The sequence below is a fragment of the Nomascus leucogenys genome, chromosome 17 (assembly GCF_006542625.1).
Source record: "Nomascus leucogenys isolate Asia chromosome 17, Asia_NLE_v1, whole genome shotgun sequence".
Classification (NCBI taxonomy): Eukaryota; Metazoa; Chordata; class Mammalia; order Primates; family Hylobatidae; genus Nomascus; species Nomascus leucogenys.
In genome coordinates, this window is record NC_044397.1 from 31,763,652 (window position 1) to 31,779,056 (window position 15,405).

Below are 15,405 nucleotides of genomic sequence, written 5' to 3' on the forward strand. Positions count from 1 at the left end.
CAGGTGTGGTGGCACACCTGTAGTCCCAGCTACTCAGGAGGCTGAGGCAGGAGGATTGCTAGAGCCCAGGAGATCGAGGGTGCAGTGAGCCGTGATCATGCCATTGTACTCTAGGCCTGGGCAACAGAGAAAGACCCTGTTTATATATACATATGCAAGGGATGCTTTGATTGGATCCCACAGGCAAACTCGAGTGTGAGTCACACCTCGGAGCTGCCCTGAACAAAAACAGAAGAGCTCAGGCTGCACTCTCCTCCCATGCCTGTCTTAATGCGTTCAGGGCCATCCTGGGGAAGGTAATTCTCAGGTGCATCAAGGGGCTCCATCCAGCAAGGCTGGGTGCAGTGGCTCACGCCTGTAATCCCAGCACTTTGGGAGGCTGACGGATTACTTGAGGTCAGGAGTTCGACACCAGCCTGGCCAACATGGCAAAAGCCGTCTCTACTAAAAATAATACAAAAATTAGCTGGGCATGATGGTGCATGCCTGTAATCCCAGCTACTTGGGAGGCTGAGGCACGAGAATCACTTTAACCCAGGAGGCAGAGGTTGCAGTGAGCCAAGAACGTGCCATTGCACTCCAGCCTGGTCAACACAGAGAGACTAGTGTCTCTGAATGAATGAATGAATGAATGAATTAATGAATCAAGACTCTCAGGGCTGGGAGGAGACTCCAGGCCTCACGATGCTCCTCCAAGTGGCTGTGCAGCAGGGCGAACTCAGCACCATCACTCCAGGCTGCAGCTGGCCTGAATTTTTGGGGGGTGGAGGGGGAAAGGGTCTCGCTGTTTCCCAGACTGGAGTGCAGTGGTATTATTTTTAGTAGAGATGGGGTCTTGTTATGTTGCCCAGGCTGGTCTCAAACTCCTGACCTCTAGTGATCCCCCCACCTCAGACTCCCAAAGTGCTGGGATTATAGGTGTGAGCCACTGCCAAGTTGGGCTGAATTGATACAAAGGTTGTCCTTACTAGGTCCCAAAGCTGGCCTTCTCAAGCATCCACCCTCTGGTCCCTGACCCTCCCATGAGGTTCTCACTAAGTAAGTCCATTACCCAGCCAAGGGCCTTAGGCTGGAAGGCTGGTCTGGGTGAGGAGGATTGGGTAATGGGCCTGAACAGTAAGCTCCTTGCTCAAGAGCAACCAGGAACATTTTCCTTGAAATGAACCCCAACAGCCTGGGCGACACAGTGAGACCCCCTCTCTAAAAACAAAATTAAAACTTAGCCAGACATGGCCAGGTGCAGGGGCTCACACCTGTAATCCCAGGACTTTGGGAGGCCGAGGCGGGTGGATCACAAGGTCAGGAGTTCAAGACCAGCCTGGCCAACATGGTGAAACCTCATCTCTACTAAAAATACAAAAAATTAGCCAGATGTGGTAGCGGGCGCCTGTAATCTCAGCTACTCAGGAGGCTGAGGCAGGAGAATCGCTTGAACCCGGGAGGCGGAGGTTGCAGTGAGCAGAGATCATGCTACTGCACTCCAGCCTGGGCAACAGTGTGAGACTCCATCTCAAAAAAAAAAAAAAAAAAAAAAAAATTAGCCAGACACTGTGGCATGCATCTGTAGTCCCAGCTACTCAGGCTACTCAGGAGGCTGAGGTAGGAGAATTGCTCGAGCCCGGGAGTTTGAGGCTGCAGTGATCAAACCACTGCACTCTAGCCTGGGCAATAGAGCAAGACCCTCTCTCAAAAAAAGAAAGAAAGGAATGAATCTTTGGCCAGGCACAGTGGCTCACACCTGTACTCCCTGCAGTTTGGGAGGCTGAGGTGGAAGGATTGCTTGAGCCTGGGAGTTTGAGACCAGCCCAGGCAACATTAAAAAAGAAAGAAAGAAAAGAAAGAGAAAGAAGAAAGTAAAGGAAGGGAAGGGGAAAGAGGAAAGAAAGGGAAAAAGGGGGACAGGGGAAAGGAAGGGAAGGGAAGGAAAAAAGAAAGAAAGAAAAGAAAGGAAGCCCTATGGAAGACACAAAATCCAGAGGTGAAAACACCAAGACAAGGACATTGTATTTCTGCATTTTAATTTATTTTTCATTTCTGTTTCTCACTTACCAACACATGTGTAAAATGTAGCAGGTGTGTTAGTAAAGGAGAAGCAGCTGGGGGGAGGGGGCAGGAATTAAGCAGCCACATGTGAAGAGTCAGGTCAAGCAGGAAGTGACTGGGGGCAGAGGTGGCGGGCAGCCTCCTCCCTGCCCCACCTTCCCACAAGGCACCAGCAACTGCTGCGGCTCACAGCCCCTGCCCCAGACGATTTGGTAAACGTAGTAAAGAGCACTGCTCCCAAACCTTGTCTCAGATATTCTTTCCCCAGCCCCAGCCATGGCACAGGGTCTGCTCAGGCAGCCCTCCAAACCTCCATAGCCTGGTGCAGGAGAAATCTGCCCCGGTCTCCCTGTGCCGGCCCCTGGGTAGCATCTGAGAAGCACGAAGCTGGTGGAGCCCAGGGGGGCCACAGTGGGGCTACCCTGGAGCTCCTTCTGGGGGACCCTCCTTCCATACCTTGGAGAGCTCTCCCAGAAGGCCCTCTGCTTCAGCCACAGGCTCTTATTCCAGAGGACATTAATGCGGGCTGGGGGGACTGGGGGACATGGCAGCAGAGGCCAAGAACCTGCCTCCAATGCCCGCCGGAGCCCCTGGTTCCCTGAAGGGAAGGTTTTACCTTCCACCCGGAGCAGGACTTCCTGGCTTGGATTTGCACATTGACCCCGTGAGCGCTCTGACCCTGTGTTGATGAACACAGGCGTTTTCATCAGAATTATACCTACCCTGATAAATTTTCATCTTGGAAAGTATTTTCAAGGCAAATGCCTCTGAGGACGATTCGATGCCTTAGTCAGTTTCTACATAGTGCAAACAAGTTTGCTTCCTCCCCAAATTTCTCCTTGGGATCATTTTCACCAGGATCGAAGCTTTTCCATGTGTGTCTTACCACGTCTGATTCCCTGGTGGGTGTCCAGTCCTCGGCCAGTGTCATTAATCATCTCGCCACTGGGAGTTTTTCCGCGTTCGTAGTAAGTCCAGTTTGCCCGGAGGGAAAATTTTTGGCAGACCCCTCAAAGGGCAGACAAACGTGTCCCGTGTGCTGTTTCAGCCCCAGCCCACTTCTCTTTTGGCGGATGGTTTTTTCTAGCGGTGAATCTGTGAACCTGGTATTTTCTCAGGGAATCCGGGAGATGATGATGATGATGGTGGAAGCCTTTTACTCCAGGGATATTCCAGGATGCCTCCAGCGCCCATGAACCCGGGTCAAGGAGCTTTTCAGGTGGAGGCGGGTGGGGGGTCCCCTCCCAGCCAGGCAGCCCCGATCACGGCCCTCACAGTGCCTTGTCTGCGGGCGCAGTGGCCGTAGCGGCCTGCTCCGCGCGGGCTGGGCCACCGAGGGCCGCGGGCCGCGAGGCGCGCAGCAGGCCGAGGCCCCTGGAGCGGCCCGCGCCATGCAGCTGGCGCTCGTGGCGGCGTATCTGCACCTTGTGTCGGAAGCGCTCGCCGCAGTCCTCGCACACGTAGGGCCGCTCGCCCGAGTGCGTGCGCCGGTGGCGCAGCAGGTTGGAGGAGACGCTGAAGCGCTTGCCACAGTCCCCGCAGGCGTAGGGTCGCTCCCCGGTGTGCGTGCGCTGGTGCTGCACGAGCGCCGAGCTCTCGCTGAAGCGCTTGGCGCAGTAGGAGCAGGCGTAGGGTTTCTCGCCCGTGTGGATGCGTTGGTGCGTCACCAGATTCGAGTGCTGCGAGAAGCCCTTGCCGCACTCGCCGCAGCGGTGTGGCCGCTCACCCGTGTGCGTGGCCTGGTGGCGCACCAGGTCCGTGCTGCGGCTGAAGCCCTTGCCGCACTCCCCGCAGATGGTCGGTCGGTCCCGGGCGCGCCGTCGCCGCCGCTGCCGTGCAGGGGTCAACGCTGCGCTGCCTGCCGGGCCCGGGATGGCCACCACGGCCGGTGCTGCCACAGCGGGCAGCACCATGAGCTCCTGCACCACCACGTAGCCCGGGGGAGCCACCACGACCGCGGCCGGAGCCCCGGGGACCGCTGCTCCGCCGCCCCCTGCAGCTGGCACCAGTTCCAGCTGCAGCTCCGGCTGCACTGGGGTCAGCTCCAGCTGCACCTCCTGCTGCTGGGCGCCTAGCTCCACCGGGGTCAGCTCCAGCTGCACCTCCTGCTGCTCCAGCTGCTGCTGCTGCTCCAGCTGTTGCTCCAGCTGCTGCAGCTCCTCCTGCAGTTTGAGCTGCAGCTGCCGCTGCTCCTGCTGCCGTTCCAGCTCCTGCTGCCGCTCCAACTCCTGCCGCTGCTGCTCCAGCTCCTGCTCTGACCCCAGGTCCACCGGCATGAGCTCCAGCTCCACCTCTTCCTCCTCCTCGGGCTCCAGGGGAGGAGGCTGCAGTTGTTGCTGTTGCAATTGTTCCTGCTGCTGTTGCAACAGCTGCTGTTGCTGCTGCTGCTGTAACTGTTCCTGCTGCTGCAGTAGTAACTGCTGCTGTAACTGTGCCTGCTGCTGTTCCAGCAGCTGCTGTTGTAACTGTGCCTGCTGCTGCTGCAACAGTTGCTGCTGTAACTGTTCCTGCTGCTGCAGCAACAGTAGCTGCTGCTGCTGTAACTGTTCCTGCTGCTGTTGAAACTGTTGCTGCTGTAATTGTTCCTGCTGTTGTAGCAGCTGCTGCTGTTGTAACTGTTCCTGCTGTTGCTGTAACAGCTGTTGCTCTTGCACTTGCTGCTGTAGCTGTTCCTGCTGCTGCAACACCTGTTGCTCTTGTGCTTGCTGCGGCTGTAACTGCTCCTGCTGCTGCTGCAACAGCTGTTGCTCTTGCACTTGCTGTGGCTGTAACTGTTGCTGCTGGTGCATTAGCTGCAGTTCTGGTTTCAGTTCCTGATGGTGCATGGATTGGTGTTTTTCCTGTTGTAGTTGAGATAGCTGTTGTTGCCCATCTTGCTGCGGCTGCTGTTGCAGTTCTAGGTGTGGCTGCGGCTGTTGCTGCAGCTCGGGCTGCTGTTCTAACTGCTGCAGTTGCAACTCCCGTTGTCCCGGCCGGGTTTCCTCAGTGATTTCACTGGCCCCCACTGGGGCCGAGACTGCTGGCCGCTGTGGACTGCTGCTCCCCTCCTGAGGCTCTTCCTCCTCCTGACTCTCGCTCCCACCGCTGCCACCTGTGGAAGAAATGGCAGGAAGCCAAGGGAGAAAGATCTACAGGAAGCTCTCTGGTCCAAACCCCAGGACTTGCCCCTTACCCTGCCCTCAAAGATACACTAACATGCTCTTAGCAGGAGCCCAAAAGTGCTGGATCAAGTAACAATAGCAGCCCAGCAGAAACTGAAATACTGCAGGGGCCGGGGGTGGCTTGGAAATGTGCCCAGGTGGCCGGGCACCGTGGCTCACGCCTGTAATCCCAGCACTTTGAGAGGCTGAGGTGGGCGGATTGCCTGAGCTCAGGAGTTCGAAACCAGCCTGGGCAACATGGCGAAAGCCCGTCTCTACTAAAAATACAAAAAATTAGCCGGGTGTGGTGTCGGGTGCCTGTAGTCCCAGCTACTCAGGAGGCTGAGGCAGGAGAATCACTTGAACTCAGGAGGTGGAGGATGCAGTGAGCTGAGATCATACCACTGTGCTCCAGCCTGGGCGACAGAGGGAGAGTCCATCTCAAAAGAGAGAGAGAGAGAGACAGAGAGAGAAAGAGAGAGAAGGAAGGGAAGAAGGGAAGGAAGGAAGGTAGGTGGCCAAGGGAATGCTGGTGACCTCCCTCTGGACCCCAGCTCCCTGATCCCTCCTTGGAGCTTCCCTTTACACAGGCTCCATGCTCTGATCTTGGCACTGGCACTAGCAGGGGTGCTGGGGGCTCCCTGACCATCCTGAGAAATCTGTTGTGCTTAATCACCCTCCAGTAGAAACCACGGAACCGGCTCTCCCAACGGCCAAGCCATCAACTCCATGATGAACTCCGACCTCAGTTACAGCCACACCTTAAATAAATGAAATTCTCCTTCTCTGTAAATAATAAAGAATTTATATAAAGCTGCCTGGAGCTGTTACCACAAATAGTTTCCAAAAATCACCAAAGTGTCAGAGAGACCACTAGGTTTCAGGCGGGAAGTCCTCAGTTCAGAACCTAACTCTACCAGTCGGCAGGTGTACAACCTCCTGCAGGCTCACAGTCCTGTCTATAAAATAGATCAGTGATACCCACACCATCTGCTTAAACAGTACAGCAAGGAGAGCCCTGGCATAGTACCTGGAACCTGGTAGGTGCTTGAAAATTCCCTCTCTCTGAAGGTTAGGATTGGTTTGCAAAGTGACAAAAAAATACCAAGGAGACTGGGACTGTTTGAGATCGTCATTCAGGAATACAAAGGACTAACTTGGCTGGGCGCGGTGGCTCATGCCTGTAATCCCAACACTTTGGGAGGCATAAACCTGGGAGGCCCTACAAAAACAGCACCACTCCGTTACTACGCTTCTCTTTCCACACCTTGTACACCATGAGATTCTCGTTTTGAGTATTACTATTGTGCTACTGGAAAATCCCAATCCTTCTTTCTACGTGTGACTTGAGGAGGCTTTCTCCGTTCCCAAATCTGATTTCAACATCTCTTCTCCCTATAACATCATATGTTTTCCATTTTGTAATGGAAGACAATGCTTTGATTTATAAAAGTTTGCTTTCTGGCCACTTTTCCAGGAATATATTGATTTAATAAAATCAAGGGATGGCCGGGCGCAGTGGCTCACACCTATAATCCCAGCACTTTGGGAGGCCGAGGCGGATGGATCACAAGGTCAGGAGATCGAGACCATCCTGGCCAACATGACGAAAGCCATCCCTACTAAAATACAAAAAATTAGCCAGGCGTGGTGGTGTGCACCTGTAGTCCCAGCTACTCGGGAGGCTGAGGCTGAGGAATCGCTTGAACCTGAAAGGCAGAGGTTGCAGTGAGCTGAGATCACACCACCGCACTCCAGCCCAGCGACAGAGCAAGACTCCTTATCAAAAAAAAAAAAAAAAAAAAAAAAAGGGACATGGTGAAACCCTGTCTCTACTAAAAATACAAAAATTAGCTGGGCATGGTGGCATGCACCTATAGTCCCAGCTAATCGGGAGGCTGTGGCAGGAGAACTGCTTGAACCCAGGAGGTGGAGATTGCAGCAAGTCAAGATTTAGCCACCGCAATCCAGCCTGGGCAACAGAGCGAGACTCTGTCTCAAAAAAAAAAAAACAAAAAAATCCACCAAGGGAGATCTGTGTGCATATAATTTCCTCTAGTAAAATATTCCTAATAACCTTTGGTTAGGCTAATAGATCCGTGAGTGTGCTTTTCATAGACACTTACATCGGCTGGGGGGAAGCACATGGTAGGAGAAGACAGGGTGAAAACTGTCCCCCCAGCAAGTTCAATGTCTCATGGACACTCCTTTCTCCTACCCCTTCTGGGAGGAATGAGACAGATTGTGCCTCTGTGTGAGTCTCCTCTTTTCTGGCACAGTCTTGACCACAGGCCACTCTGACTCCCTGGGGCAGCAATTTCAGTTTTTGTTTGTGTGTTTGTTTGTTTTAGACAGGATCTCACTCTTGTCACCCAGGCTGGAGTGTAGTGGCGCAATCTCAGCTCACTGTAGCCTCAACCTCTCAAGCTCAAGCGATCCTCCCATCTCAGCCTCCCAAGTGGCTGGGACTACAGGTACACACCACCATGCCTAGCTAATTTTTTAAACTTTTTGTAGAGATGGGGTTTTGCCATGTTTCACAGGCTGGTCTCCAACTCCTGAGCTCAAGCGATCCACCTGCCTCGGTCTCCCAAGGTGCTGGGATTACAGGTGTGAACCATTGTGCCTGACCTCAGCATTTTGAACAAAGGCATTTTAGTGAACATCTAGTTCAATGTTGTCTAACGTGTATACCTTCCCAAAGTTTTGTCAGCCAAATTTACAAGTCAGAAGGGTCTTCCTTTCTTCTTCTTCTTCTTTTCTTTGAGACAGACTCTCACTCTGACACCAAGGCTGGAGTGCAGTGGCATGATCCTGGCTCACTGCAACCTCTGCCTCCTGGGTACAGGTGCCCACCACACCCAGCTAATTTTTGTATTTGTAGTAGAGACGGTGTTTCACCATGTTGGCCAGGCTGGTCTCAAACTCCTGGCCTCAAGTGATCTGTCCGCCTCGGCCTCCCAAAGTGCTGGGATTACAGGAATGAGCCACCATGCCCGGTCAGAAGGGTCCTTCTTGACTCCACACATCCCCATCCCACCCCTCCAATTCCCTTGGTCCTTTTCAAGCTCTGTCCCGCCCTGCCCCAGGCCCTCACTCAGCACCCTTAAAGCACAGAATGGAAACTGGCTCTCATGAGTGTGGCTACCAGAAAAGGTTTGCCCAGAGTGGGTCCCAGAGGAAGAGGTCTTGGAAGGTTCTGCAGTACCACATCTGCCCCTGGGCATCAGGTAGAGAAAAACAGATGCAAGCAGAGGTCAAGGTAAAGTGGAAAAGGTTAGGAGGCCACAGGGGAGAAGCAGCCATGGAGCCAACATCTGGGACAGGAGGGGCAGAGGAAGAGAGCCTATCAGTACCTGAATCGGATCCGGGAAATTGAGTGGAGATTGACTCAGGAGCTGGGGCGAGGTGGGAGGATGGTGGAGGCCCTCTGGCTGCCAGGAAACACAGCAATGAGTTCCAGCCAGCAGCACGTGTGAGTGTAAGTCCAGTCAGCACCCATTTGGGGAGCAGGGAGCCCCTCATCAGTCTGGCCTCAGCCTGCCTGACACAGCCACCTTAGGAAATCTCAAGGCAGAGCTGGTGGTGTTACTCAGTGCAGCTGAGGTTGGCTGGTGTGAGTCTGTGCGGGCTGCCCGCCACCCTTGAGCCTCCTTCTGCCACAGCAGGAAGGCATGGGGCTCTGTCAAGGGATCCCCCGAGGCCCTCACCTGAGAGGGTGTCAGGCCCTGGGCCCCCATCCTCAAGACATCGAAGTTCCAGCACGAAGGTCTCGGTGGCTGACCCCACTTCCATCCTGACGGTCAGACCCCAATTCCCGGGAGTCGGCTGTGCTGAAAGGAAGGAAGCGGTTTAGACGGGCTGGAGTGCTTTGAGCCCCCCGCCAGGTGCCACAGGCCCCCAAAGGCCCTACACCTCTGCCTCGGGCCACCCAGAGCAGTCAGCTCCACACCTGCTGCAACTACAAGACTGTCCAGACCACAGTGGGGAACGGAGGGTGCCGGCGGCCTGGAGGCTCAGGGCTGGGGAGGTGGCAGACAGCACCAGAGGCTGTCACCTGCACAGAGGCAGGGCTGCCTCTCCTGACTTTTCACAGGGGGATGGAGAGTGGGGTAGCCCCACTGAGACACAACTGTGGGTATCAGCCCTTCACAAGGGAGGAAAGCTAGAGTCACCAAAGGGACATTCAGGGCGGGGAGCTCTGGGGCCAAAGAGAGACTGTCCATCAACATCCTCCCTGCCTCCTTTTTTTTTTAATATGTTTTTTTTTTTCCTTGATACGGATTCTCACTCTGTCGCCCAGGCTGGAGTGCAGTGGTGCGATCTGGACTCACTGCAACCTCCATCTCCCCGGTTCAAGGGATTCTTCTGCCTCCGCCTCCCGAGTAGCTGGGGCTACAGGTGCGTGCCATCACCCCCAGCTAATTTTTATATTTTTTTATATTGTAGACGATGTTGCCCAAGGCTGGTCTCGAACTCCTGGCCTCAGGCGATCCTCCTGCCTCGGCCTCCTAAAGTGTTGGGATTATAAGAGTGAGCCACTGCGCCTGGCGCCCTTCCATTCTATTGCCTTCCCGGCCTGCTCTGAGAAGGCCACCAGCAGGCCACGTGTGTCAGCTGCCACCCCAGCTCCTGGGCAAGGCAGGTGTCCAGAGCACTGTCACCCACGGCCTGGCCCTGTGCTCAGGCGCTCCTGAGAGTCCACCCTGGCCCGTGCAGAGCTGGCCCCTCTCCCCTAAACAGGCCGACTCGTGCCATCCAGTCCAAACTCTCTCAAGCGACGCGTCCCCGGTTGCCCAGCGCCAACGACCCCCTGGGCCTCACCTGGTGGAGCATTTCCTGCGCCCGGGGCAGCCTCTGCGCTAGGGAGGTGTGGTCAGCAGAGGCTGCGAGGTGAAGGCCACGGCGTGCAGCCGGCTCCTTCCGGAGGCGCCTCCATCCAGAAAGAACCGGGAGGCGCAGGGCCACCCTGGGGGCTTTCTGGGCACTCCGGAGGGTCCACGCCGTCTGGGCTGCCGAGGTCGCCCTGGGCCAAGGGAAGGGGCCGAGAGGAGCGGCCGAGCAGAAGTTGGTGGAGACTCTCCGGCGAGGGCCGGGGCGGGAGGCAGCGCCCCGAATCCCGCGCGGGGCTCAGGGCCGGCCCCCCGGGACCATCGCGGGCAGCGGGATCCAGGCCGGCGCCCGGGGTCGGCACCACGGGGTGGCCCCGCCTGGGGTCGGCGGCGGCCAGACGACGCGGGGCCTCGGGGGCTACAGGTGCCCGGAGCCTGCGGGCGGCCTGGGCCGGGCCGCGCGGGGGCCGGGGCGGGGGCGGGGCGGGCGCCGCGGCAGGGCCGGGTCCCCCTGGGCTCGCCCGCCCGCCCGGGAGTGCGTCCGTGCGGGCCGCTGGCCGGGCCGGGGGCGGGGGCGCGGGGGCCGGCACAGGAAGTCCCCCCCGGCATCCGCATCCTGTCCCCCGCCCCTGCCCGCCCGCCGCGCCCCCGCGCCCCGGCCCCCGCCGCCGCCGCCACCGCCGCCGCCGCTCTAGGCATCCGCAGCTCGGTGGGCTTAACCCTTCCCGGCCCGGCCACTCACCCGGCCCGGGGGACACGATGCGGCGGCCCCTGGGGCGTCCCGGGCTGGCCGGTGCCGAGCGCAGAGCGCGCTGTGCCGCATCCCTGCTGCGCGTGTCCTCGCGCCACGGGTTGGCGACTGTCACTGCCTGGGTGTCTGGGTGGGGGGTACCCAGCCCGATCCCTGCCACCCCCTGCAGGGCAGGCGTGGCCTCGGGGCGCCCCTGCCGGGGTGCAAATTGTGGCTAATTAGCACTTAATTCAATGGCACTCGGAGAGGGAGTAGGCGCCATCCGGGCCCGGCCCGAGCAGGCCCTGGAGAGGCCACCCGGGTCCGCACCGTGGAGCCCTCCTCCTGGACCCCTGGGCTGGGGACGGCAGGCCAGTAGGGAGTGTGTGCCTCCCTCCCCCGATCAGGGACTGTGACCCGCATCGATCAAATGAGGCCACCGTGGAGAACTGGCAGAGCTGGAATCCTCCCTCCCAGCGCCCCTGCGGCCTTTCGCTGACCACAAGGCTGGTGGTCAGGCCTCCCACCTCCCTCACCCTCTCCTCTCCTCTTTCCCTACTTGGCAAGTGGATTCCTGCCTGGGTCAGGGGTCTTCTCCAAGGGAGGCCTTCCCTGACCCCGTCTTAATGTTCCACCACCTAACTTTCCTGTTCTTGGTGCACAAACCTCTCTAACCTGGAGAATTCAAATTCAAATTGGGATGCTCAAATTCTTCAGAAAAACCCAAAGACCTGGGGGCAGGGCATGGTACTTCACGCCTGTAAACCCAGCACTTCGGGAGGATCACTTGAGGCTGGTAGTTTGACACCAGCCTAGTCAACATAGCAAGACCCCATCTCTACAAAAGAGGTTTTTAAAAAATTAGTTGGGCTACTAAAAAGTAGCCTGTAATCCCAACTACTTTGGAGGCCAAGGTGGGTGGATCACTTGAGCCCTGGAGGAGGTCGAGGCTGCAGTGAACTATGATCGCGCCACTGCACCCCAGCCTGGGTGATAGAGCAAGACCATGTCTCCATCTAAAAACAAGCAAACGTGCTTGGTGTGGTGGCTCACACCTGTAATCCCAGCACTTTGGGAGGCCGAGGTAGGCGGATCACCTGAGGTCGGGAGTTGGAGACCAGCCTGGCCAACATGGAGAAAACCCATCTCTACTAAAGATACAAAATTGGCTGAGCATGGTGGCACATGCCTGTAACCCTAGCTACTCCAGAGGCTGAGGCAGGAGAATCGCTTGAATCTGGGAGGTGCTCCTGGGGTGCAGCAGGAATGCCCTCCTAGCGGGGGACAAGAGCCCTCAGGGTGCACAGCCCCCTCCCTTCCTCCTGTCCTTGGGCTCACACTGCTGTGGCACAGGTGGCCACCTTGTCCTGTTTTTGGAATCTCTCTGGCCCCCACAGGCACTGGAGTTTGAGGCTTCCTCTCTGGCCCTTGCCTGAAAAGCCTGCACTCTGGTGGCTTCTGCCCCAGGCTAGAAAAAGTGCAGCAAGAACCTGGCTTTGGAGACAGAGTCATCTAGGGTCATGGGACCTTTTGCAGCCAGGTGACTGCAGGCAAATGACTGCCTTGCATCTGTGAAGTGGAGATGGCAGCCTGCTAGGCAGGATAAGGACAAGCAGATAGGGTGAGGAGGATATGGGCAGGAGTTTAAGATCAGAGCAGGTGTGGACCTGCCTCTTCTAGCTTCCTGCAAGACCTCATGCCCTGAGGAGCCCCTCCCTCCTCAGGTCTTTATCCTCTCCCTCCGCTGGCTTCTTTCTGACAGGATTTACACATCCTCAGGGCTCTCCCATCTTAAAAACATGCTACCCTGGCCAGGCGCAGTGGCTTATGCTTGTAATCCCAGCACTTTGGGAGGCCAAGGCAGGAGAATCGTGTGAGCCCTGGCTTTGGAGGCTGCAGTGAGGCATGATCATGCCACTGCACTCCAGCCTTGGCGACAGAGCAAGGCTGTCTGCTGGCCAGGCGCAGTGGCTCATGCCTGTAATCCTAGCATTTTGGGAGGTTAAGGTGGGCGGATCATGAGGTCAAGCGATAGAGACCATCCTGGCCAACATGCTGAAACCCTGTCTCTAATAAAAATACACACACACACACACACACACACACACACACACACACACACACTATATATATATAGTTGGGCGTGGTGGCGCATGCCTGTAGTCCCAGCTACTCACGAGGCTGAGGCAGGAAAATCACTTGAACCCAGGAGGCAGAGGTTGCAGTGAGCCGAGATCACGCCACTCGCCACTACACTCCAGCCTGGTGACAGTGTGAGACTCTGTCTCAAAAAAAAAAAAAAAAAGACTCTGTCTGTAAAATATAAAAGAGCTACCCACTTCTCTCTCCTGCCCTCGACAGCCAACCTTCCTTTGCCATATCCCCATCTGCCCATCCCTCCTTCTCCTCTCTGACCTGGCCTCACCGCAGCCAGACAACTCCCCGTGACGTCACTGGCAACGTCCACATCACTAAACCCTCATCATGTTTGGCCTCTGGGCAGCACTGGACACTTCTGCCATGCTGTCCAAGGAGAAACACCTTGGTTCACCTTCCTCTTGGCCCCTTCTCTGACACCTTGCAGGCTCTGCTTCCCTCCCCCAGGCTCGTTGCTCACCTGTGCCACCAGAGAGGGGTCCCACCCAGTCCACACACAGTTCCTCCCACTGAGCTTTTTGTTGTTTGTTTTTGAGACAGGGTCTCACTCCCATTGCCCAGGATACAGTGCAATGGCACAATCACAGCTCACTGCAGCCTCAACTTCCCAGGCTCAGGTGATCCTCCCACCTCAGCCTCCCAAGTAGCTAGGACTACAGGGATGCACCACCACACCTGGCTGATTTATTTTTTTGTTGAGACGAGGTCTCCCTATGTTGCCCAGCCTTGTCTTGAACTCCTGGCCTCAAGCAATCCTCCTACCTCAGCCTCCCAAAGTGCTAGGATTAACAGGCATGAGCCACTGCACCCAGCTATTTTATTTATTTATTTAGAGATGGAGTCTTGCTCTGTCACCCAGGCTGGAGTGCAGTGGCGCAATCTCAGCTCACTGCAACCTCTGCCTCCCAGGCTCAAGTGACTTTCCTCCCTTAGCCTCCCGAGTAGCTGGGAACTACAGGCGTGTGCCACCACGCCTGGCAAATTTTTGTATTTTTAGTAGAGACGGGGTTTCACCATGTTGGCCAGGCTGGTCTCGAACACCTGACCTCAAGTCATCCACCCGCCTCAGCCTCCCAAAGTGCTTGGATTACAGGCATAAACCAGCATGCCCGGCCCGGGCTAGAATCTCTTTTTTTTTTTCTTTTTTTTTTTTTCTTTTTTTTTAGATGGAGTTTCACTCGTTTCACCATGTTGGCCAGGCTGGTCTCGAACTCCTGACCTCAAGTGATCCACCTGCCTCGGCCTCCCAAAGTGCGGGGATTACAGGCATAAGCCAGCATGCCCGGCCCCAGCTAGAATATTTTAGTAAGCCTTCCCACATCCTCCTTTGGAGCTATAAATACCTCCCAGCTCAACTTTCCACCTAGTCAATCTGGTCAGGAAGGTTTTTGCTTCACTTGTTTCCTGGGGGCATTTCTTCAGGGGCTTCCTCCCTGCGGGACCACACTGGGCAGGCTGCTGTCGGAGCTGCTGCCCACTGTCAACCTGGGACCCCCCCTCCACCGCCATCCTTCCGGGATTTGCCTTTGTTATCCTCATACTAATCCCTGTTCTCACACTATGTCTGTCTCTTTCTTATTTTTTGAGTCAGGGTCTTGCTCTGTTACCCAGGCTGGAGTGCAGTCGTGCCATCATGGCTCACTGCAGCCTTGAACTCCTGGGTTCAAGTGATCTTCCTGTCTCAGCTTTTTTTTTTTTTTTTGGAGACAGAGTCTTGCTCTGTTGCCCAGGCTGGAGTGCAGTGGTGCCATCTCAGCTCACTGCAACCTCCACCTCCCAGGTTCAAGTGATTCTCCTGCCTCACCCTCCTGAATAGCTGGGATTACAGGTGCCTGCCACCACATCCAGCTAATTTTTGTATTTTTAGTAGAAATGGGATTTTGCCACATTGACCAGGCTGGTCTTGAACTCCTGACCCCATGATCCGCCTGCCTCGGCCTCCCAAAGTGCTGGGATCACAGGCGTGAGCCACTGCGCCCAGCCCTGTCTCAACTATAGATTATAGATTGGCAATTGTTTCCCCTCAGAATGTTAAAGACATTTTTTTTTTTTTTTTTTCCGAGACAGTCTCACTCTGTCTCCTAGGCTGGAGTGCCGTGGTGCAATTAACAAACAGTTTCATTGTCTTCTAGCTTCCAGAGTTGCTAGTAGAGAAGTCCAGTGCCATTTTGATTCTTGATCCTTTGCGCCTGAGAAGAAAAGCTGGTGGGCCAGGAGCAGGTGCCTTGAAAGGGACTGGAATAAGACAGACTTAGAGCTGCTCCCGGACAGCAGCTGTGGGGCTGCAGGAAGTTTGTCTCCTCCTGGAGATGATGGAAAAGGTTTGGATTCTGTTCTGGGGAGGAGCAGCAGACGAGGGAGAAACACCGAGATTAATGCTGCAGTGAGCATCGATGACGCTGCCCTTCATTTTAATGGAGCACGTTCTCAAGAGTCCTTCCCTAGAAATGCTTGCATTCTCTGAATACAACAAAAAGGAAAATAAAAATAATACAATTTTAAA

At 55.8% G+C, this 15,405-nt stretch overlaps 2 protein-coding genes across 3 annotated transcripts; both read right to left on the minus strand.

The window, feature by feature from the left end:
* Positions 1 to 2,001: 2,001 nt before the first annotated feature.
* LOC100602588 lies at positions 2,002 to 3,191 on the minus strand. Its single transcript, XM_003277935.4, has one exon. It carries the CDS (start codon positions 2,748 to 2,750, stop codon positions 2,139 to 2,141), a length of 612 nt encoding a protein of 203 aa, XP_003277983.1. The 5' UTR covers positions 2,751 to 3,191; the 3' UTR covers positions 2,002 to 2,138.
* ZNF853 (zinc finger protein 853) lies at positions 2,002 to 10,588 on the minus strand. 2 transcript variants are annotated; one of them, XM_030796461.1, is made up of 3 exons: positions 10,008 to 10,588; positions 8,894 to 9,011; positions 2,002 to 5,134 (listed from the first exon to the last, which is right to left on the minus strand). In XM_030796461.1, the coding sequence occupies exons 1-3, from the start codon at positions 10,017 to 10,019 to the stop codon at positions 3,315 to 3,317; spliced, it is 1,950 nt and encodes a 649-aa protein (XP_030652321.1). In that variant the 5' UTR covers positions 10,020 to 10,588; the 3' UTR covers positions 2,002 to 3,314. The 2 variants fall into 2 exon arrangements, with proteins under 2 accessions (XP_030652321.1, XP_030652322.1); XM_030796462.1 differs by having other exon boundaries at positions 8,894 to 9,016.
* Positions 10,589 to 15,405: the final 4,817 nt, after the last annotated feature.